The 22,919-nt window shown below is 37.3% G+C and overlaps 1 protein-coding gene across 6 annotated transcripts in view; it reads right to left on the bottom strand.

The window, feature by feature from the left end:
* The window catches only part of PDE7A (phosphodiesterase 7A), a 207,983-nt gene that overhangs the window by 47,289 nt on the left and 137,775 nt on the right, over window positions 1-22,919 (bottom strand). For all 6 annotated transcript variants that reach the window (XM_088022822.1, XM_088022823.1, XM_028110152.2 and 3 more), the window contains 2 exons: window positions 14,292-14,352; window positions 10,661-10,744 (listed from right to left, as the gene is read on the bottom strand). In XM_088022822.1, coding sequence (XP_087878948.1) covers window positions 10,661-10,744; window positions 14,292-14,298 — 91 coding nt within the window. In that variant the 5' untranslated portion in view covers window positions 14,299-14,352. The remainder of the gene's footprint in view (window positions 1-10,660; window positions 10,745-14,291; window positions 14,353-22,919) is intronic.

Raw genomic sequence — 22,919 nt, 5'->3', positions numbered from 1 at the left:
TACGGTGAGTCAATTTTCCAACTACAACCTAGAGTCTTAGGTATTTGTCACTTTTTGTAAACAACCAGCATAACGAGGTCAAGAGTTGTAAGATACCATACCACACAGTTCCTACACTGGGTCTAAATCACTAGATCAGGATCTAAGTGTAAGTCCCCAAATCCAATTTAACACCTTCAAGCCTGGTACTGCTTCATATTGTTTTCAACCATTCTATGTCATTAGGTTTCATTTTTTACCTAATGTGAGCATCTTCATCTCTTCGAAGGAATATCTCATCCCTTCACCTTTATTACTATCATCAATATCTTTCGTCTGCTCTCATTTTGTCCTTCAGATATTACATTACTTGCTCCTGGTTTTGTTATGATTTAGAAGGTATCCATCCTATTTTAATTCCACTAGAGATTACTTCCAACAATTTGATCATTTCCAACTTCCCCTCCCAACAAAATGTCCAATTTTGTCCCTAATTTAAATCAACACTTTATAACCATTATATTTTTCAAATCCTCTATTTCATTAAATTCAGTAAAACACAAGGGGTTATACTAGAGACTCCCAATACAACTGTACCTTTCTTTATATAATGTCACTATTTAGATTTAACCTTTTTTACTGATATCCCTAATTCATAGCCAATTTGGTATATTACAATATTTAAAAGTAATTTTATTTAAGCTTTTCATAATACATTCACATGAATCAATATTCAAAAGTGTCTACAACAAAAAATTTCTTTTTCTTTCATTTTCTCAAGACACCCATTTCTTCCCAGAAGCAACGAATGTATTGCTACAACCCCCCCACCAAAACCTAGATCTTAAATCATGCTTGCATTCATCCCTAAAACAAACCCACAAGGGCTATTGTTCTTTTATGCTGTTGGAATCCTTTTTGCTAATATTTTTTGAACATTTTTTTTACAGACATTTATAGTAAGAGTATACTTGCTTCTTAAAAACAATCATCAGTCTTTTAAAGATCCCAAAAGAATTTGCCTATAAAATCTCTAGCCCTCATGATTTGAGAGAGGTAACTCCTGTGCAACTTTCTCAAACATGTTGCTTTTCACAACTCCCTTACACTCTTTTAAATATTGACTGCACCAAAGGGCTTTAGCTTATTATTGAGTTACAGCTATTGATATTTACCATGATAGAAATTAAAACAAAATTTGTAAATACTTGTTATTTCACTTTAAAATAACATAATAGGACTTCCAGTTTCTGTAGCCACATAAAAGAAGCTTGGATGCTCTCGCTCTGTCCTAATAATAGTAAAAAGCTGAAGAGACTGAAAAATCAACAATTCTTCTAGGATCCATAAGAGAGGTGAGGACACAGGGCAAACCACTGCCCTCAAGATTGCAGGGACCAACAGATGATTAGAGAGAATAACAATTTACTAGAGCACAGACTCACAGACAGAAACCTCCTTGGGAACAAGTACCAGGGGAGGGAGATCTGAACTATAACTGATGAATTTCTGAAAGCTCAGTGCGGACAACTCTGAAACCCAGTCATGGGGAAGCCGAACATTTTGTGAGATTTACTTCCAGTGGTCTGACTAGATTCCCAGAGTAAATGTCTGCCAAAACTCACACAAGAATAAATAGATGTTCTGAATAGGCCTATATTTAAGAAATGGTATCAATAATTAATAACCTTCCAAAACAGAAAACACCAGGCCCAGAGGGTTCACTGGTGAATTCTGGTGAACCTTTAAGGAAGAAATTATACCAGTTCTCCACAATCTCTTTCAAAAGACTGAAACAGAGGAAAAGAATACTTCTAATTCACTCTGTGAGGCCAGCATTACTCTAATACTAAAACCAGGCACAGGCATTCTCCGAAAAAGAAAACTACAGACCAATATCTCTTATGTGTAGAGGTGCGAAAATCCTCAAGAAAATATTAGCAAATTAAATCCAAAAAAGTATTAAAAGAATTATACACTATAACCACATGGAATTTATCCCAAGTATGCAGGGCTGGTTCAACATTAAAAAACCAGTTAATGTAATCCAACAAGTCAAAAGACTTAAAAAACAAAAAAACAAAAACCATGATCATACCAATAAATGCAGAAAAAGCACTTGACAAAATCCAACACTCGTTCATGATAAATCTCTTAGTAAACTAGGAACATAGGGAATGTTCTCAACTTGATAACGAATGTCTACAAAAACCCCACAATGAAAATACTTAATGGTGAGACACTTGAAAGTTTCCTACTAAGATTAGGTAGAAGGCAAGGATATCCCCTCTTAGCATTCTTTTTAACATCATATTAGAAGTCCTCGCTAATGCAATAAGAAAAGAAAGAAAATAAAACATAGGCAGACTGGGAAGGAAGAAACAAAACTTCCTTTGCTCACAGATGACATGACTGTCTATACAGAAAATCAGAAAGAAAAAAAAATCAGAAAGAATAAACAAACAAACAAAAAACACTCCTAAAACTAATAAACAATTATTATAGCAAGATTGCTGGACACAGGTTAATAAAGAAAAGTTCACTGCTTTCTTATATACTAGCAATAAACAAATGGTATTTGAAATTAAAAAAAAATACCACTTACATTAGCACCCCCCAAAATGAAATACTTAGATATAAATCTAACAAAATATGCATAAGATCTACATGAGGAAAATTACAAAACTGGGATGAAAGAAATCAAAAAAGAACTAAAAAAAAAAAAATGGAGAGATATTCCAAGTTCATGGATAGGAAGATTCAATACTGTCAAGATGTCAGTTCTTCCCAACTTGATCCATAGTTTCAATGCAATCCCAATCAAAATCTCAGTAAGTTATCTTGTGGATATCAACAAATTAATTCTAAAGTTTACACTGAGTGGCAAAAGACCCAGACTAGCCAACTCATTATTGAAGGAGAAAAACTAAGTTGGAAGACTGACATGACCGACTTCCAGACTTACTATAAAGCTACAAAAATCGACAGTGTGGTATTGGCAAAAGAACAGACAACTAGATCAGTAGAACAAGGTAGAAAGCCCAGAAATAAACCCACATAAATAGAGCCACTGATCTTTGACAAAGGAGTAAAAGCAATACACTGGAGCAAACATAGTCTCTTCCACAAAAGGTGCTGGAACAACTGGACATCCACATGCAAAAACAATGAATCTAAACACACACCTTACACCCTTCACAAAAACTAATTCAAAATGGATCATAGACCTTAATATAAAATACAAAACTAAAGAACTCCTAGAAGATAACACAGGAGAAAATCTAGACAGCCTTGCATATGAAAATGCCTTTTTAGAAACAACACCAAAGACATGCATGATCCATGAAAGAAATTGGTTTTAGATGGACTTCATTAAAATTAAAAAACTTCTGCTCTGCAAAAGACAGTGTCAAGAGAATGAGAAGACAAGCCACAAAATGGCAGATATTTGCAAAAGTCACATCTGATAAAGGACTACTATCCAAAGTGTGCAAAGAACGCAAAATTCTACAAGAAAACAATTTGATTAGAAAATGGGCCAAAACCTGGACACCTCATCAAAGATACTCCGATGGCAGACAAGCATATGAAAAGATGATCCACAGGGAATTTCAAATTAAAATGAGATACCACTACCTACTTATTAGAATGGCTAAAATCCAGAACACTCAGAACACCAAATGCTGATGTGAATATGGAGCAACAGAAATTCCCATTCACTACTGGCAGGAAGACAAAATGGTCCAGCCACTCTGGAAGACAGTTTGACAGTTTCTTACAAAACTAAACATACTTTTTGCCATATAACCCAGCAATCACATTCCTTGGCATTTACCCAAAGAAGTCACATCCACACAAAAACCTGCACATGGATGTCTGGAGCAGCTTTATTCATAACTGACAAAACCTGGAAGCAACCAAGATGTCCTTCAGTAGGTGAAAGGATAAATAAGCTTGGTACATCCAGACAATGGAATATTATTCAGTGCTAAAAAGAAATAAGCTATCAAGTCATGAAAAGATAAGGAGTAACCTAAAATGCATATTATCCATGTGAAAGAAGCCAATATGAAAAGGCTTCTTTTCAATGTGATTCCAACTATACGACATTCTGGAAAAGGCAAAGCTATGGATAAAGTAAAACGATCAGTAGTTGCCAATGGCTGGGAAAAGGGGGGATGAATAGGTGGAGCACAAAGGATTTTTAGGGCAGTGAAAATACTCTGTATACTGTAACAATGGATACATGTCATTAAATATTTGTTCAAATCCATAGAACGTACAACACCTGGAATGAACCCTAATGTGAACCACGGACTTTGGGTGATTATGATATGTCAATGTAGCTTCATCAATTATAACAAACATATCACACTATTTGGTGATGTTGATAGTAGAAGAGGCTATGCATTTGTCATGTGGGGATATGTGGGAAATCTCTGTACTTCCTCTCAATTTTGCTCTCAACCTAAAAATGCACTAAAAAAATAAAGGTTTTCAAAAAATATAATAAACCCATGTTAACATAAATAACACTTTTACTTAAAAAAAGTATTTTCCTAAACAAAAAATAAGTAAGAATAAGCAGTCTAGTTTTATTCTTTAATTTCCCTTGTATCTGTGAGGATGCCACCCCTGCCTCTGCTTAGTTTTTAAGTATTCATATTAGCTTAATTTAATCCATTGATTAAGTCAGCCAGTAGTTTATTTCATTGTAAAGAACCAGGCCTTAGTTTATTTATTTTTTTTTAAATTCTTTTTTTAAATATTTTATTTATTTATTCATGAGGGACAGAGGGAGAGAGAGAGAAGCAGAGGGAGAAGCAGGCTCCCAAGGAGCAGGGAGCCCAATGCGGGATTCGATCCCAGGACCCTGGGATCATGACCTGAGCCGAAGGCAGACGCTTAACGACTGAGCCACCCAGGCGCCCGGCCTTAGTTTATTTTTATTTTAGTTTTTTAACTCATTGATTTCTGGTTTTTATCTTTACTAATTGCTATCTTTATTTTTTCTCAGGTGTACTTTCTTATTCTTTTTCTAACTTCTTGAACTTGACTATTTAATTCACTTATTTCACTTTCTCATTTATTAATGTAAATATTTTTAATGCTATGAATTTTCCTGTAAGCACTGCTTTAACTGAATTTCATCTGAATTTTCACAGGTTTTTATGTGTAGTCTTTATAAAAGTTACCGCTTTTTAAAAGTCTGCAAAGTCAGTTACCATCTCCTCTTTGACTCAAGAAGTATTTATTTCAGAACTTAAAAATTTCCAGGTGGCCCGGTCTTTTTGTTTTCAACCCCGGCTATTAATTTACATCTTTAGTGATCCTACTTCCCCTGTCAGCTGACTCTCTCTCTTTCCTTTTCTTTGCAGCGAAAGTCTCCAACGGAATTGTCTGTACTGGCTACATCTATCTTCTTGTTCTCTTAAATTCATTTAATCATCAGGTTTCCCGTACCTCCACATTACTAAATCAATTCTTATTCCTCATCTTATCTGACTTATCAGTATAATTTGGAAAACTAAATACACCCAAATTTGATTTTTTCATGTATGGTGTGAATAAGGGGTCAAGATAAATTTTTTCCCCAAATGGGTAGCCAATTGATTCAACACCATTTATTTAAAAGATAATCTTTTCCATGCTGCATTACCATATTTGTCACAAATCAAAAACCCACAATGTGTGTGGATCTGTTTCTGAACTTTACAAGTATTTTATTATCCTATTTGTCAGGCTTTGAACCAATATCACCCTAGTTTAAAATTATAACTATGGTTTGCAATAAGTCTTTATATCTGGGAAGAATAACTTTTTTTTTTTTTTTTAAGTAGGCTCCACGTTCAGCGTGCAGCTTGAACTCATGACTCTGAGATTAAGACCTGAGCTGAGATCAAGAGTCAGACACTTAACTGACTGAGCCACCCAGGCACCCCTGGGAGGAGTAACTTCTATAACATGGTTCTTATTTTTCTGATTGTCCTAATTTGGGCTCTTCCTTCCTTTCTTTTTTTTTTTTTAAGATTTTATTATTTTTTTTAAGTGATCTCTACACCCAAATCAGGGCTCAAACTTACAACCCTGAGCTCAAGGGTCACATGCTCCACTGACTGAGTCAGCGAGGCACCCCTAGGCTTTTTCAATTTTTATATAGATTTTATAATCAGTGTGTCAATTCAACCAAAGAGAAAAAAAACCTGCTGGGGTTTTTACTGTGATTTCACTAAAGCTATAGGTCAATTCAAGAAATCTAACATCTTCAAAGTACTGAATCTTCCAACCCATAAACAATAGTATATATTTCCATTTATTTAGGTCTTCTTTTCCTCTGTAGTATCTTTTTTTCTATGTGGTTTTTAAGATTTTATTTATTTATGAGACAGAGAGAGAGAGAGAGAGAGAGAGAAGCAGAGGGAGAAGCAGGCTCCCCAAGGAGCAGGGAGCCCAATGCGGGACTTGATCCCAGGACCCCGGCCGGGATCATGACCTGAGTTGAAGGCAGACGCTTAACCATCTGAGCCACCCAGGCTCCCCTCTATGCAGTTTTCTATGCAGAGTCAGACACATCTTTTGTTAGACTGATCCCTACATATTTGATCTTTTGTTGATATAAATTGTTATTTCAATTTTTGTCAATGCTGCTTTATAAAAATACAACTATGTACTGATGACTTTGTACCAAGCAAACTTGCTGAAGTCACTTATTACTCCCAATAGTTTTCTAAGTACATAATCATGTCATCCATAAATGATGACACTTATATACTTCTTTCTTAATCCTTGTATCTTCTTTTTCTTTTCCTTGAATTATTGTACTGAATATTCCAAACTCCAAAACAATATTGACTAGAAAAGGTGATAAATGATATCTCTATATACTGGTCTTTCCATGACTTTTCTCCTTTATTCTATTAATATGGTGAATTACAATGACTGGTTTTTGAATGTTAAGCCAACCTTATATTTCTGGGAAAATACAAATTGGGTCAAATATATTTTTTCCTATAAGCTGCAGATTTAATTTGATAGTATGTTACTCAGAATGTTTCATCTATATTTGTGAGTGCTAGTAGCTATAATGTCCTGTTCTTGTCATATCCCTGTCGGGTTTTAGTACCAAGATTGTGCTGGCGTTACATAATACGTTAGAAGTGTGTACTTTCCCTCTTATTCTCTAGAAGAGCTGGTTTGTGGGTGAAATTTTAGTTTGACATTTATTTTTTTCCATCACTCTGAAGCTATCTTTCCTTTGTCTTCTAGCTTCTTAGTTTCTGTTGAAAATGAAACAGAATCTGTTTCTGGCAATCTCATAGCTGTTCCTTTGAAGGTAATAATTTTCTTTCTCTCTCACTACTTTTTCTTCCTTCTCACTACTTTTTATTTTTTTAACTTATTTATTTATTCTACTTTCCCATTTTGGAAAAAGAGCTTATTCTCAGGTTTAAAATGTCCCATATATATGTTTTTAAGTTTTTATTTAAATTCATTAGTTAACATACAGTGTAATATTAGTTTCAGGTGTACAATATGGTGAATCAACACTTTGATACATCACCTGTGCTCATGACAACAAGTGAGCTCCTTGATCCCTATCTTCTATTTCACCCATCGCCCCAATCCCCCCACCTCCCCTCTGGTGACCATCAGTTTGTTCTCTATAGTTAAGAGTCTGTTTCTTGGTTTGCTCCCTCTTCCCCCCACCCCCCGCTTTGTTCGTTTGTTTTGTTTCTTAAATTCCACATATGAGTGAAAGCATTTCTCTTTGATTTTGGTTTTCAGTTATACGATGCTAATACACTGTGATTTTCTTTTAATGTTACTGTACTTAAGATTCATAATCTCTTGAATCTGTACCTTAATGTACTTTATCAAGCTTTAGAGATAACTTGGGTCATCTTTTCTTTTTTTTTAAGATTTTTATTTGCGAGAGAGAGAGAGAATGAGAGATAGAGAGCACGAGAGGGAAGAGGGTCAGAGGGAGAAGCAGATTCCCTGCTGAGCAGGGAGCCCGATGTGGGACTCGATCCCGGGACTCCAGGATCATGACCTGAGCCGAAGGCAGTCGCTCAACCAACTGAGCCACCCAGGCGCCTGGTCATCATCTTTTCAAAGACTACTTCTACTCTAATTTCCCATTCCTTTCCTGGGACCCTAAAGACCTTTTCAACACATTTGGTGCCAGATTAAGGATAGAAGATTAACATTTTTTTTGACCTTACTCCCTTTGACAAGTGGGATCTATGTCCCCTATGCATGCGTCTGGGCAAGCTGTGTGACACAGCTGATAAAAAGAATATGAAAATGTGATGTTGCACCAGTGTCCATGCCCATATCGTCAGGTTCCAGGTGTTCCCATACTTCCTCTCTCTCGGAATGCTTGCTCTGGGGCAAGACAGCAGCTGTCATGGAAGAGGTCCAACTCCCATGACACTGCCATTTATGGAAAGAAAGAAACGCTGGCCAGCCCCAGAAATTCCAGCCACCCTACCCTGGCACCAGATATAAGAGTGCAGAAGTCATCTTAGATGTTCCAGCCCCAGGAGAGGACACGTGGAGAAAAAACAAGGCCCCAGATATACGGACCTCGTGGAGCCATCCCAGCTATCTCTAGCTGTTTGAACTACCCTAGTTGAAGATCAAAACATTGTGGAACACAGACAAATCCAACCGGGTACGCTGACTAAATTCCCGACCCTCAGAATCATGAACATAAAAAAAAAAAAAAAAGCTGTTGTTTTATGCCAGTAAGTTTGGAGTCATTTGTTACTACTGGGAGCAGTAATCCTCCACAGAGGACACTCCTGAGTGTCCCTGCACATTCTTGCTGGATGTGACAAGAATCCCAAGCCCTGACCAGATCCTTATCCAGGCCATTTCTTGTGTTTGCAGCTAGCAACCCTGAGGGATAAGTAACATCTTTTTCTGGGACAAAGAGCAGTATTACTGTAAAACGGCTATATTCCCCAAGTTCAAGGAGGTAAATGCAAATTCACCGTGTGCACAGTATCCACATAAAACCCTCCATGTTGCCACTGCAGGATGTGCTGGGGCTAAAAGAACTGACATAATATAATGTTCATGTTGCTTGCTATGTCATGAATAATAAAGTCATTTGTCTCTGACCTAGGAGTCTTGTGTCTTCCGCCAGCAATTAGAGGCTAATTTATTTGTTAACTTATAAGGTAAAATCTTAAGATTCTTCACGATTCTTGACAGATACAATCGACAACTAGAACATATTCCATATGTCTTTTCTGTATTTTCTATCTTTTGCTTGTATTTCATTCTAAATTATTTCCTTCTGACCTAATATCCCAATCCACTAATTCTCTCTGCATTTTGGTCTTATTTGCTGTTAACACCATCTCCAGTGAGTTCTTATTTAAGGTATGTTATTTTTCAGTCTTAAATTTCCATCTGATTTTTTTTTTCTTCACAATTTGCAGTCCTCTACTGAAATTCTTAATCAGGTCTTTTTTCCCCATCAGCAAATTATGTTTATTTTGAAGCTCATGTAAAAGAATTCCATCATTAGAATTTCCTATGGATGTTTCTACTGTTGTTTCCTTTTCATTTTTCATCACACTGTCTTATCTCCTTTTGTCTTTTTTAATCCAGTGCTTGATACGGCATATGAAAAATTTAGAGGTAATTTGAGACTCGGGGTAATGTTACCTTCCTTCAAAGAGGATTAACATTTACTTCAAGTAGGTGGCTAGAGGTACTGAAGTCACAGATCACCTTGATCTAATTACTGATTGAGACATTTCATAGCTGGGATTTATTTCTAAGGTACAGTACTTCGGGGTTCCAAATGGAGCACAGAGGGTTTACCAGGACCAATGCCCCAACCTTGGTGGGATATCAACAGCTGTTTTTGTTTTTTTAGCCTTAAGTGCCCATAAGAAACTCTGCTCAGCTTCTCATCCACCTTTCCCAGAATTGCCAGATGCTACTAAGGGGGAAAGTAGCCCAAATGCCAGATTCATCTCTGCCTTAACAGCATTCTGATATACTCAAATACATGTCTTCCATATTTTGGGTCCAGTTTTTCTTGTTTTTTTTCTTTTAAATGGAGTGTTAATGCAAATAATTTATCCAACATTTCCAAAAGTGGAGCTCCTCCAAAAACAGATAATGTGTTTACTATTTAAGGGTTTTAGAAGTTCTGTTTTTTCCATTTTCTCCATTGTGGGCCAGACCCACACGATGTTTGTTTTCAAAATATGCATTCTATGAAACATCTTTAAAGGTGGCAGTGTATTTTCAAATAAACCAGGATACACCCTGTTAACTATGAAAATACCTTATAAAATGTCATTTGCACAAAAACATTTTATCTAGAATAGGGAAGACAAAACATATGGAATAAAACAACTTCAAACATTATACACACACACACATTTCAAGAAGAAAAAAATGTACCAAAGTAATTTCACATTTAAATTGGAAAGGAGAAGAAAAACTATATCAGGTTTCATATTTTATACTTTACAATTCTAATTGTCTCTAAGCATTTACTAACATTATCTAGAAATAAAGTGTCATTTATCATGACCCGATGTTTTTCAAAACATTCCAAACATAACTTTTTTCTTTGAAAAATTACATAATTTTATGAAAATCTGAAGTCTACTGAAAGCCTAAGAGAAATACTGTATATGCCAACACTTACCATGAAAAATACGAAAATCAATATATGGATGAGAACCTCTTCTTTCTGATTCAAATCCTGCTCGACTCCTTACACGTACATCTCCTGGACAAAATCAAGAAAAAATAAACTTAGAAGGCTGCCATTTTGGGAAGAAGCTCCCATATGCAACAAAGGTTTATGTGGTAACATACTCATAAGTACTGGCCCACTAAGTACTTATGGAGTAAGTAGTTAACAGCTGATCTATTTAAAGGGATTTACAAATTTTCAATATTGAATTGTACGGCTAGGGGGACTTCTTTTTTTAATCTACCTCCATAATAATAATAATAATAATAATAATAATAATTACAATATAAATTTTAAAGTTAGCATTCGAAAACATGACAAGTATATGACAGTTGAACCTAATTATCTTATTATTCACATGGAGTTAAAAAAAAATCCTCAGCACAAAACTCTAAAAATCCAGAGAGAAAAATATTAAGTGTCTACTCCTTGCCCACCACCATACTGGACTATAAGAGATATGAAAGAAAATACATGACCCATTCTTAAGTACCTTAAAATTTTATGAATGTACAGAAAAAATGTTAAAGATTTTGCCTTAAATGTTTAATTTGATCAATCTCCTCTTTTCTCATTGATAGTGGACATATACCCAAGGTCTTTAGTTGGGTCTTAAACTCTGGCCTGTATAAGCTCAGTATTGTTTCTTCTACATGTATTTATATGAATTTCAGATCTACTTCTCCACACAGCAAAATAACCACTGGAAGCATGTACCAGACACTCTTTTTGTGCCTTATAGGCACTATTTTATTTAATTCTCTAAGCAACTCTGGGAAGTAGGAATCTTAGTCCCTGTTACAGATGAAGAAACTGAGACTTTGAGAAGTTAAGTAGCCTGCCCATACCATAAAGCTAGTAAAGGGTGGGAGCCTGAGTGGCTCGGTTGGTTAGACGACTGCCTTCGGCTCAGGTTATGATCCCGGAGTCCTGGGATCGAGTCCCACATCGGGCTCTCCCTTCTCTGTGGGGAGCCTGCTTCTCCCTCTGCCTCTGCCTGCCACTCCCCCTGCCTGTGCTCACTCTCCCTCTCTCTCTCTCTGTGTCAAATGAATAAATAGAATCTTTAAAAAAAAAAAAAAAGCTAGTAAAGGGTGAGTCAGGATACAAACCTAGTCTGTGGACTCCAAAGACAGCACTTTCCGCACTATACTTCCATAGCCTCCAATTTCATAACCTTTAGGTTTTCATCCCTGCCCGTGCCCTTGAATTCTGCTTGCCTAGAAGTACTTCCTGCTCACTCGTTTCTCTAAGCAAGGCCATCATTTCCTTCAAGGTTCGTGTCATCCCACAGTGATTAATCAACTCTCTCATGTGGCGATTCCTTCACCCTGCAACAAATTCTTACTGAACACCCACCACACGTCAGACACTGCAAATACAGCAGTGAGCAAAACACATAAAGTCCCCGTCTTCATGAAGCTTATCCTTTCATGGAGACAAATAATGTAACAAATAAGAATTTCATTCTACAGAAGATGGTAATAAGTAACCTGGAAAAAACTAAAGCAAGGAAAGAAGAATGGCAGGGGCGGGAGGGGGGCAGAAGTAGGGGAGAATGGACTCACTAGGGTGGTCAGAGAAGTTCTCATTGAAAAAAAAGGTATTTGAGGAGAGGCCTGAAAGAAGTGAGGCAGTGAGCCATGTGGCTATCTGGAGGAAGAGGTTTCCAGGCATAAGAAAGAATAAATAAAATACCCTGAGATGGGAGGCATGCTTGGCATGTTCAAGGTCAAGCAAAGAGGCCAGCACGGCTGGACTGAGGTGAGGGAGAAGTGAAGTCAGAGAGGTGGTAGGGCCAGTTCATGCGGGCCATCATAATAGCTCTGGCTGTTCATCTAGGAAAACCATCAGAAGATTCTGAATGAAGGAGTGAGACAGATTTAACTTAGGTCTCAAAAGGTTCACTTTGGCCACATAAACTAGAATTGAGTGGAGGCACATAGGGTAGAGGCAGGGAGACTAGCTAAGGAGGGTGTGTAAGAAATGAAGCAATCTATGGGTTGGTGGGGGGTGGCTATGGGGAGATGCTGTTCAAGGGGAACCATGTGTCAGTTATGCAGGGTAAGGTCTGCGGATCTAATGTACAACAATGTGACTATAATTAACAATAAAAAAATAACTATGGCTCAGATTGCGATGGTAACAGCATCAGGGTGGTGAAATTCTGGATATACTTTGAAGGTATCAGCCAAGAGGATTTGCTGATGAAGGAGACATGAAGTGGATAAGAAATAAGAGTCAAAAATGACTCGAAGGCTTCTGATCTGACAACCAGAAAAATGGAGTTATGTGCTACGATGGCATAAGACTGAAAAATGAACAGACCTGGGAACACAAATGTTTTGTTTTGCTCTCGCTCCTTAGCTAGTCTCCCCTGACTCTACCTATGTGCCTCTGCTCAATTAAATGTCAGGTACCCACAATACACTCATGTGGAGATGTTCTACAGAGTTTAAAAAAAAAAAAAATAGGAGTCTAAAGTTGTTTTCAGGAAAGCAGAATCCCAAACGTGTTTGTAGAGAGACAGAGACAGTAAAGAGGAAAAGACCACACATTAGTGAGGAAAAAATACATATTACAGTAGAATGGAGTTGAGGCAGTCACACAAGGTTAAATGAAAGAGGGAAAAAAGTGGGCGCCTGGGTGGCTCAGTCGTTAAGCGTCTGTCTGCCTTCGGCTCAGGTCATGATCCCAGGGTCCTGGGATCGAGCCCCGCATCGGGCTCCCTGTTCGGCGGGAAGCCTGCTTCTCCCTCTCCCACTCCCCCTGCTTGTGTTCCCTCTCTTGCTGTGTCTCTCTCTGTCAAATAAATAAATTAAAAAAAAAAAAGTGGGAAAAGGGGAAGAAAAGCAAAAACAGGGCACTGGAAAACACTTAAGCTTAAGAGGATGGGAAAGAATTAGTCAAAGAGGCAAAAACAAAAAACCCAGAGAAAGGTGAAGAATATGGATGGCTCAATATCTTAGAAGTTGAGGGAGGAATTCTGAGCATGAGGAGAGGAGTCACAGATCATTCCTTTATGAAAAGAGAAGTAAATCTGCAAGATTCCAGTAAATCTTAATTGTACATTTCTAATAGTATGAATTAAAGTACAAGGGATAAAGGAGTGTGTGATGAGGAGAGAAATCTGGTGAAGAGAGAAAACAATGATACATATATAAACAATCTAAATTCATTTTACGTTATGGACTTGAGTAATACACGAAAAATTTAAGAACTGAGACTGGGAGAAGACCAATGGTCTTCCCTGCCAGCCAAGCGAGAAGAGAATACATGCAATGGCAGGACTATATGATCAGGACCCTTTTTTATGAAGAATACTCTAGTTCAATTTAAAATCGTGTACTCATGATAGAGTCCCAGTTATTAAATCAGAGATTTCTCAAGTACCCTAAAAGGCCTCTCTTTATTCACATAACATTCAATATTGGTTTCAAGACTTTTAAACCTCAAAATAATAGATTATTTCTATTGCAAACAGCGATGAAAAGCAACCAAATGAAAACTACCTCAATCTCAAGTAACATTACACAATAACAAAATTAATGGATATTGGTACAAAATAAATACTGCTTACCTAGCATACGAATGTACAATGCAGTCTGGTCAGAACTGTCATAGGAAATAGCTCCACGCCTCTAGAAAAAAACATACACACATTTTTAATGCATGGCAATTACGTGGGATATGAAATTTAACCAACATTTATTATTTATTGTGCAAAAGTTGAATATACAAAATGAATTAGATATGACATCTGCTCTTAAAATCTCTAGTTGTGAAGGAGACAGTTATAATATGATGAAGCAATATCATAAAAGTGGATACAGAGTACGGAACATGCAATAGGTAGAAAGTTAATGTCGGAGTCAGACAAGCTCACTTGCGGAGAGACCTTTCGCAGAGGTAGACAGAAGTGGAGAAGAGATACAGTCCAACTATTTTCCATTCCCTTAATTTAAACATGAAAGAATAATCAAACAAGAATCATCATTTGAAGAAACCCGTCAGGCTAGAAATAAATGGAACAAAATGAAAAACCAAATGGCCCAGAGGCTAGCAAGAAATGAAAGAATTTTTAAAAATATAATTAGGATACCCAAAGAGATTTGAGATGACACTGAATCTATAAAACAAAAAACAGGGTACCACTGAAAAAGAAGTTTTAAAATATATTTTGTGTTTAAAAGTAGACAGATATAAAACATTATTCATAATAGCCCCAAACTAAAAACAACCCGAATATCCAGCAATGAATGAATGGATTGATACAAATGAAGTATAACCATACAACAAAGCATTATTCAGACTTTAAAAGTTATGAAGTACTGATGCATCTACAACATGGCTGAACCTCAAGAACAGTGTGTTGAATGAAAAGAGCCAGTCACAAAGGACCATACAGTGTATGGTTCCATTGATATGAAATGTCCCAAATAGGCAAATCCATAAAGGCAGAAAGTAGACTGGTGGTTGTCTAGAGTGGGGAGAGCTGGTGAGAAATGGGGAGTGGATGCTAATGGTACTGTGTTTCTATCTACAAGGGATGAAAGTGTTCTCAAATTATCTGTGGCAAGGACTGCACAACTCTGTGAATACGACTAAGAATTACTGAATTATATACTTTAAATGGGTAAATTGTACGGTATGTGAATTGTATTTCAATAAAGCTATTATAAAAATAACAAATGTTACAAATTTAAAATATACAACCTAAAACAAAATAAATTTGAAGAGCTGAAATACCCTCCGCAAGTTCTGCCAACTTTACCTTCGCACTCCCCTCCCATTCTCTAGCTCCACTTCTTCCTTCTGTCTCGGGCACCACCACCTCTAAGCTGGCCTCTTGCAGGGGGCTGCTGGCTGTTTCCTGTTGCATCTCATGGCCCCCAGTCCGCTCTTCACATAGAAGCAACAGTGAACAACTCGGCTACTGCTCAAAATCCTCCAGTGGCTTTCCACACACTTGGAATAAGGCCCAACACCAAGCTGTGATTTCCAAAGGCCTCCATGATCTGTCCCCCTACCATATCCTCACCACCACCACCCAGCCACACTGGGTGTGGCTTGCTTTCCTCAGCTGTACCATGGGTGCAGCCTTTATACTTGTTCCCCTGTCCAGGATCACTGCATCACTGTTCCTTCTTATCTCTCTGGTTCTAGATGAAATGTCATCTCTTCATTGAGGCATTCCAAGGCTACCAAATCTAATGTCATCTGAGAGTCACCCTCTCCCACAGCCCTACCTTCCTGCTCTGTTATGGCACTTAGCTGGCATTATCTTGTTTGCTCGTTCTAAAATAGAAGCTCCATAAGAGCAGGAACTGTGTGTCTTATTTACCACCATAGCCCTGGCCCCTAAAACAGTAGCTTTGAGTAGATTCTAAATAAATATTTGGTAAACAAGTGACTGAGTAGATTTATTGCAAATAAATTAGTGAATAGTTTATTAAGTTGATGAATAAACTCATGGATAACAGAACTGATATAAAGACAGATTTAAAAATCTAGAAGATGAAATTGACCAAACCTCCTATTGGAAAGGCCTTTCTAACTGTTCTATAAAATATGTCTAGAAGTCACGAAAGATGGATCAACGGGCGTTCAACAGATAGGACAATGGGTGAATTTCCCCCTACTCTACCTAAAAATGAAAGGAACAAAAGGTGCCTTAAAAATCAGTTAGAAAATGATGAGTACGAGTGTAGAAAAACAGATAGGACATAAACATACTATCCACAGGAAAAGAAACAATAAGCCCATAAACAAAAGACAAGATGCTCAACTTCATTAACAAAAGAAATAAATATTAAAGCAATGAGATATTTTTATATATCAGATTAATGATCTTCTTCCCTCACAAAACTCTGGCGTGAGATTTACGATTCCTCAACATACACCTAGAAATCTCAAGGAAAAATGATCACTATAAAGAAATTTACTTTATTTAAAATCCTTATTTGAATGTAGTTTGCAAAATAACTCCCCAAATCATTGTTATTATCTCCTTAATGCTTATCATGTAAGAGACAAAGGTCAATTAAACTCTTACATAATTTCATGTATCCTTACAAAAACAAAAAAACAACAGTTCAGGAAATGTAAAAGGAACAGAAGTTCAAACAAAAACAAAATTCTAATTTTCAACACCAGTTGTCTCCAGGGAGCCCAAGGGACACAGAGGTAGGAGGACTTTTCAGTGTTTATCCTTTGAATTTTGTAGTATGTGTAGTTATTATCTGTTGCAAAATAAACCAAATTAAAATTAAAAAGTAAAATGAGAATCTACTACAAAGAAATCTATAAAGAAAAGCATGATCTCAAATCCCAAGGGACTAAATCATACAGACTACATTCCTGGCAGCATCGCGCTTATAGTGTCTTCTACCAACAGAATATCTCTCCCAAGGAAGCCTACTGCAGTGTAAACCAAAACAGTTTCAGGGTAAACTATTTATTTTGGAGCAAAGAGCCACTGTAATCACTTGGTATTAAAAGGTACCTCTCGCACCTGCTGTTTCATCCCCTCTTATTAGATTACAGACCTCCCCTTAATACCACCATATTAGAGGAAAACCTAGGAGCCTGGAGAGCATATATGTGGAAATAAATATTACTGTCAGCCAAGACATATTAGTGAAGCTAAAGATACCACTGTGTAATAGCTTGTCCTTGTCAATACCTATCAACCTGCTAGTGTCCAGTAACAACTTGAATAAATAGGTTGTGAAAACGAATTATGACTTGCCATCTCTAATAGCCCTCTTTAAGAGAGTGATTGACCTTATTATTTTTTTAATCTAGGATGACTATTTACTAAAACAGCCATTAATTAGGAAAGTAAAATCTCATTTATCACTTCACATATTAAGGACTGAGAAAGACTAATATCAGCTCTCTGTTAAATAGTATAAATCAAAAACTTGTTAGTGAACATAATCTAGATTATAACTATAACATACTAAATTTATTTTAAGGTAATCCCTTTAGACTTATTTACAGAGGCATTAATTTAGATCTAAAAATGATAGGGTCTACATCAATCATAATAAAAACCTGGCAAAAGACTAGAATTTAATTTTAAATATATTAACAAATTACTTAGTGAAGTACAACTTATTCAAGTTATTCTATTCATTACTAGTTTAAGTAAGTCCGGTCCACACATAACTTAGTTTAAAAGCTATATTAAACCACAAGACATAACTCTTATAAAATAAATCTAAATGAGACAATTTTTTTTAAAGGATGGACTTTAAAATAGATCTATCTGAGCCCATCAACGAATATATCCCACGTGATACCTCATTTATCTCCTCACAGACCAAGATTAAAATGAATATTAAATTCTCCCACTAAACAATCGTGGTAGAACAGCCTAAAGTAACTCATTTTGGAAAAATACACTATAACTTATGAATTGTAACAATTTGATTGAAACGTTAGAATTAGTTACTTTAAACCAAAGTCATATGTGCTTTATACACCAACACTACAGCATAGACTTAACACACCTTTTTTAAAGATTAACATCTTAAAAGCCAAATACTAGTAAAAATCCTGTTTTTATTAAAAGAGTAAAATGAATTCAATGACAATCCTGTGTCGCAGTCAGTCACAAAACACTTTGTGCTATCATTCACATCCCCACCTCACCTCACCACTGATTGGAAAGAACTGAGACGCCTCTACCCGTGACTCTTCTAATTTAGCCATCCTGGGAACAGCTTGTAAAGCAAACTGGTATAGGTCAAAACATGGGTGTGGCTGAGCTAATCAGAAACTGACAGCAGCAGCATAAACAAGTTAAACTGTAAGGTTCCAAAGGATCCACTGCCATGCTAACAGGACTGCTAAGTGCCCTAGTAAGACACTCACCTTCAATCAGGATGAATCACTCTGCCACACAAGATCTCACTTACAAAGTGAGTGACAAAAGGTGTAAAAGTTGTTCCAATATTAGTTAATACGAAACTTTTAAAGACAAACATTTTTAAAATCTGAGCAAAGATATTTTAAGTGCCATTGTTTGTATCTTGTTCAAGTTTTCCACTAAAATGATCTACTGTGCAAAAGCATGTTTATTTCCCTTACATGGGAAAAGTAATAATACATTAATACTTGCTGAACTCCTACTTTGTGTCAGAAAATGTTACAGGTGGTTTCATATAAAATCTCATTTAACCCATACAAAGACCTTTACAAGATAGGCATTGTTGGCCCCATTTGGTGGATTAGTAAACTGATGGTCAAAGGGCTTAACCACAGTAGTACTAAATAATTTTTTTGGTAACATTACCAAACAACGGTAACAGATTACAAAAGATGGCTATGCAGCCAAAGTTTTAAAAGCAGTTTTCTCTGATGTAGTAAAAAGTAAAGTAAATAAAAAGTAAAAAGCTTTTTCAGAGTATATTCATCTTGCACATGCTAGAGAAACGTGCTGATGTTTGCCTATTATAATCCTGCATTGATCCACTCAACAGTCTCCTTCCATTCTTCTTGCCTATGAAAACAATATATTTTTCAAAAATATCGCAAACTTAAAATATTAACATTCTTTTTGTGTAAAAGCTTAATTTTGGGGGCACCTGGGTGGCTCAGTCAGTTAAGCATCCGACTCTTGATTTTGGCTCAGGTCATGATCTCAGGGCTATGAGATCAAGCCCCGTGTCTGGCTCAGCATTGGGCGTGGAGCCTGCTTGAGATCTCTCTCACCCTCTGCCCCTACCCACCACCGTGTCCCCCTTGCCCCCCGCTCTTGCTCTCTCGCTTAAAAAAATTTTTTTTTTTTGCTGGTTAGAAAAAAAGTAAAAAGTCTCTGAAAACATCCACAACTCAATGAATTATTAATGTTAACTTGACCTTCATTCAATAACCTGGTGAGCTAATCCTTTAAAAACAATGAGTAAATAGCTGTTAGGGCAACAAAATTAATTCTTAACTTATAAAACACAAGGATTTTAAAAATTTGAGCACACTGTTTTTCTTTAAGAGACTTCTTCAATCATAGTCGCTAAGAAATCAAGACTACTTCAATAAGGGACCATTATGTTTAAAACAGTATGTGAAAAATTATGTACCAAGGATTAAAACCTTGCTTGAAAAAGAAACAACTTTATGGAAGCTTTAGGTTCCTTTGCAAATACTGATGGCCTTATACATTTTAAGTTAATATTCTTCAATTTCTTAATACAGGAAGAAAAAAAGCTGCATGATGGATGAAAGATATAATCATTTTTATACAAGTATAGAAAAAATAATTTCAGATAGTATCATCTTAAATATTTCCTACATTAGTTTTAGACTTTTTTCCAGATGGCAAATGGCTAGCATTCTAGCCAGCATTTCTCAAGCCTGATACTCAGAATTAAAGTTCAAAAACAACAGATACATAATAATCTTACCTTTTTTCCAACACATTATAAGTAAGGTACACATTTTAGTAGCAGCAAGACTTTAACAGAGAACATGAGAGCGGGTAGTATTTCGTTTTTAAAAAGTTCATAACTGTTTAGAAATTCTCGACTATACATTTAACATATAAGTAAATTTTTATCTCCAAAGAGAGTATTTAAAATATGTACACCAAAAGCATAAATTAATAATTATTTAATCTTAAAAGGTGTATTTCTCTAATCACAAACTTCTTTAAGGGAATGATACTGAGGGAAGCTACTCTGACACCGAGGAATGATACCCTGAAAAGCCCTCGAAAGGAGGAATCAGGTGGGAAAAGAATAAAAAGCCCACGCCTAACTACAAGTAAGCTTTCCAGGTGACAGGTAAAACTCGAACAGCTCTCTTAATCAGAGAAATAAAAACTGAAGCCAAAGAAGAAACTCCTAGCAATTCTATTCCAACCAAATACACAAACTGACGATTAATGTCACAGTCCTAAAAATAAAGATGGCCTACCTTAGAGGCGATCCACTTGAGAAGAACCACAGCCAGACACCAGATCAATGTAATTCCCATTGGATCAATCAAAAGCCCACTGCATAATCTCCCTCCTCTCCCAGCAGGCAATAAGCAAGGAAGACTTGTTACGAGTTTGATAATAACCAGCTGTCCCGAGGCAGAAGCGAGGGGACACCGACTGCCTGGAACCTCAAGCAGCTGCCTTCAAACCAGATCACCTGACTCCTCTGAGAATGCGCAGCCAGGCAGCCTTCCTCCTCAGCGCGTGCTTAAGGCCACAACCCCAGGGTTGGGGTAGAACAGCCTAAGTAATGTTGGAAGAGGAAAGGAAAAAAAAACCTTTGTGAGGCCTGACCTAACAGTCTCACAAAATAGACACAAGAAAGGTCCCACGCTAGCCCCAAACACTTCTACAGCTTAATACTAACAGAGTGCTTTGACAGAACTTTCAAAAAATGTTTGGCAATACACAAAATTTCCTCATTTCTTTCACACAGACCACCTTCACAGGTATAATGTCCTGGCACTTAAAAATATGAATGCATTTTATTCTATCTTTTCAACTTTTAATACTGAATGGGTTCAGCTTTTTATTTCTTCTAGGGCTAGGATTACTTTATGAATGTTAGAGCCATTCATAAATGCCGTCTGCCCTATTTAACACTGTAATTCGCTCATTTTAGATTTACTGGCAAAGCCCAGTCTAAAGGTGCATTTTCAGACAATTAAAAGTATATTATTTCTAAGTCCTAGTTGCCATCTAGCTTATATTACAATATTTTTGGTACACGTCACCTTCTTCTCTTGGCTGGTGAGTGAACTCTCTTATGGCAAAGTGTGCCTATATTCATCCACCTTCATGACCTCACAGCAGCCAGCAGGCTGCAGGCAGTAACCCTGAGAAAGTCTTTCATGAAACTTTCATTCAAGTATTCTGCAAATATTTGTTAAGCTTCTACTATGTGCCAGGCCCTGTGCTCGATGCCAGAGGCACAATCCTCCAGTGAAAACAGAAATGGCTCCTGCCCTTGTGAAGCTTACAGTTTAGTCAGAGGCTACTTTAACCGAAGTCTACAAACATAAATATAAAACTGCAACTGTAACAAACAAGTACAGTGAAGTGGGGATAAGAACTGCCAACACAGTCTGGATCTGACCTAATGCAGAGGAGCGGGACTTCTTCCCAGAGTTCCTGAAACGAAGGGGCAAGCACATGAAGAGGACAGGAAGAACAGTCGGGGCAGACAGGACAACGCATGATGGCCAAGCAGCTGTGAAACAAAGCAAGGAAGGAAGAGACAGGAAGACAGGGGAGGCTGGAAAGCAGGGCGAGTCAAAGTGGAGGCCATGCAAAGGTGTTTTACCTTCATCCTAACAGCTAATCCCAACCTAAAGAACTTTCGCAGGTTCTGGTCAAGGACAGCTGTGTGGGTTGGGAGCTGCACGGGCAGTTCAGCTGGCCACTGCAGAGGTCCAGAAGAGGGGCGAAGAGCCTGCGCGGAGTGCTAGAGATGAAGAGCGGGGGCTGGCTGGAGAAATACTCAGGACATGACAGGACTGTCACAGACGGCAGTCCATGACGAGACAGAGGCATCTGCGTGGCAACAGTCCACAAAGGATGGTTCTAAAGTATTTGAAATAGCCCAACAGGTCAAATACTAACGTAATGCTATTTTCATGATCCAATCCTCAGTACAAAGAAGTTTATTTAAAAGAAAAGTTAATTTTAGACCTGTCAAAAAGCAGCATAAGTTAAATTAGCAGATCTAAATCAAAATTTTCCTAAATTGAAACCGTTCATAACACATGGTCATAAATTTCTCACTCTACCTTATACATTATGTATATCGCTTCCTGCCACTGAAGCAACAAGCTGTAATGCAATCCTTGCACAAACGGAGACTTTTTTGTCAGGAAACTAGGTGTGACAGGAGATTGTCAGGGTCTTTCATTACTCTCTGTATTCTAGGAGAGCTCCAGGAACTAAACTGAAGGATGCCCAGGAATAGCACGAAGCAGCAGACTGCGTATTAGCCCAGGGCCCAGGAGCAGTGCTGGTGGCCACAGGAGAGGGGCCGTGCGGCCTGGGCCAGGCACTACACGGGCTTGAGGTTGCCATCCACTGCTCTAGCCCATGCCACACACTCCAAATTAGCCCATTACCATGATGCTCAGCCCAGAAAGACTTCTCATTTTCACACTTCCTTTCCAATCAGCTGCTTAAGGAGTCAAATTCTGAGACGCAAATATAAGATTGCTATTTTTGGTAGAGTACTTAAATATT

Source organism: Eumetopias jubatus, unplaced genomic scaffold (genome assembly GCF_037043125.1).
Source record: "Eumetopias jubatus isolate StellerSeaLion01/CBP00866 unplaced genomic scaffold, mEumJub1_p1.0 scaffold_4, whole genome shotgun sequence".
NCBI lineage: Eukaryota > Metazoa > Chordata > Mammalia > Carnivora > Otariidae > Eumetopias > Eumetopias jubatus.
This window is presented reverse-complemented; position numbering and strand designations above follow the sequence as displayed.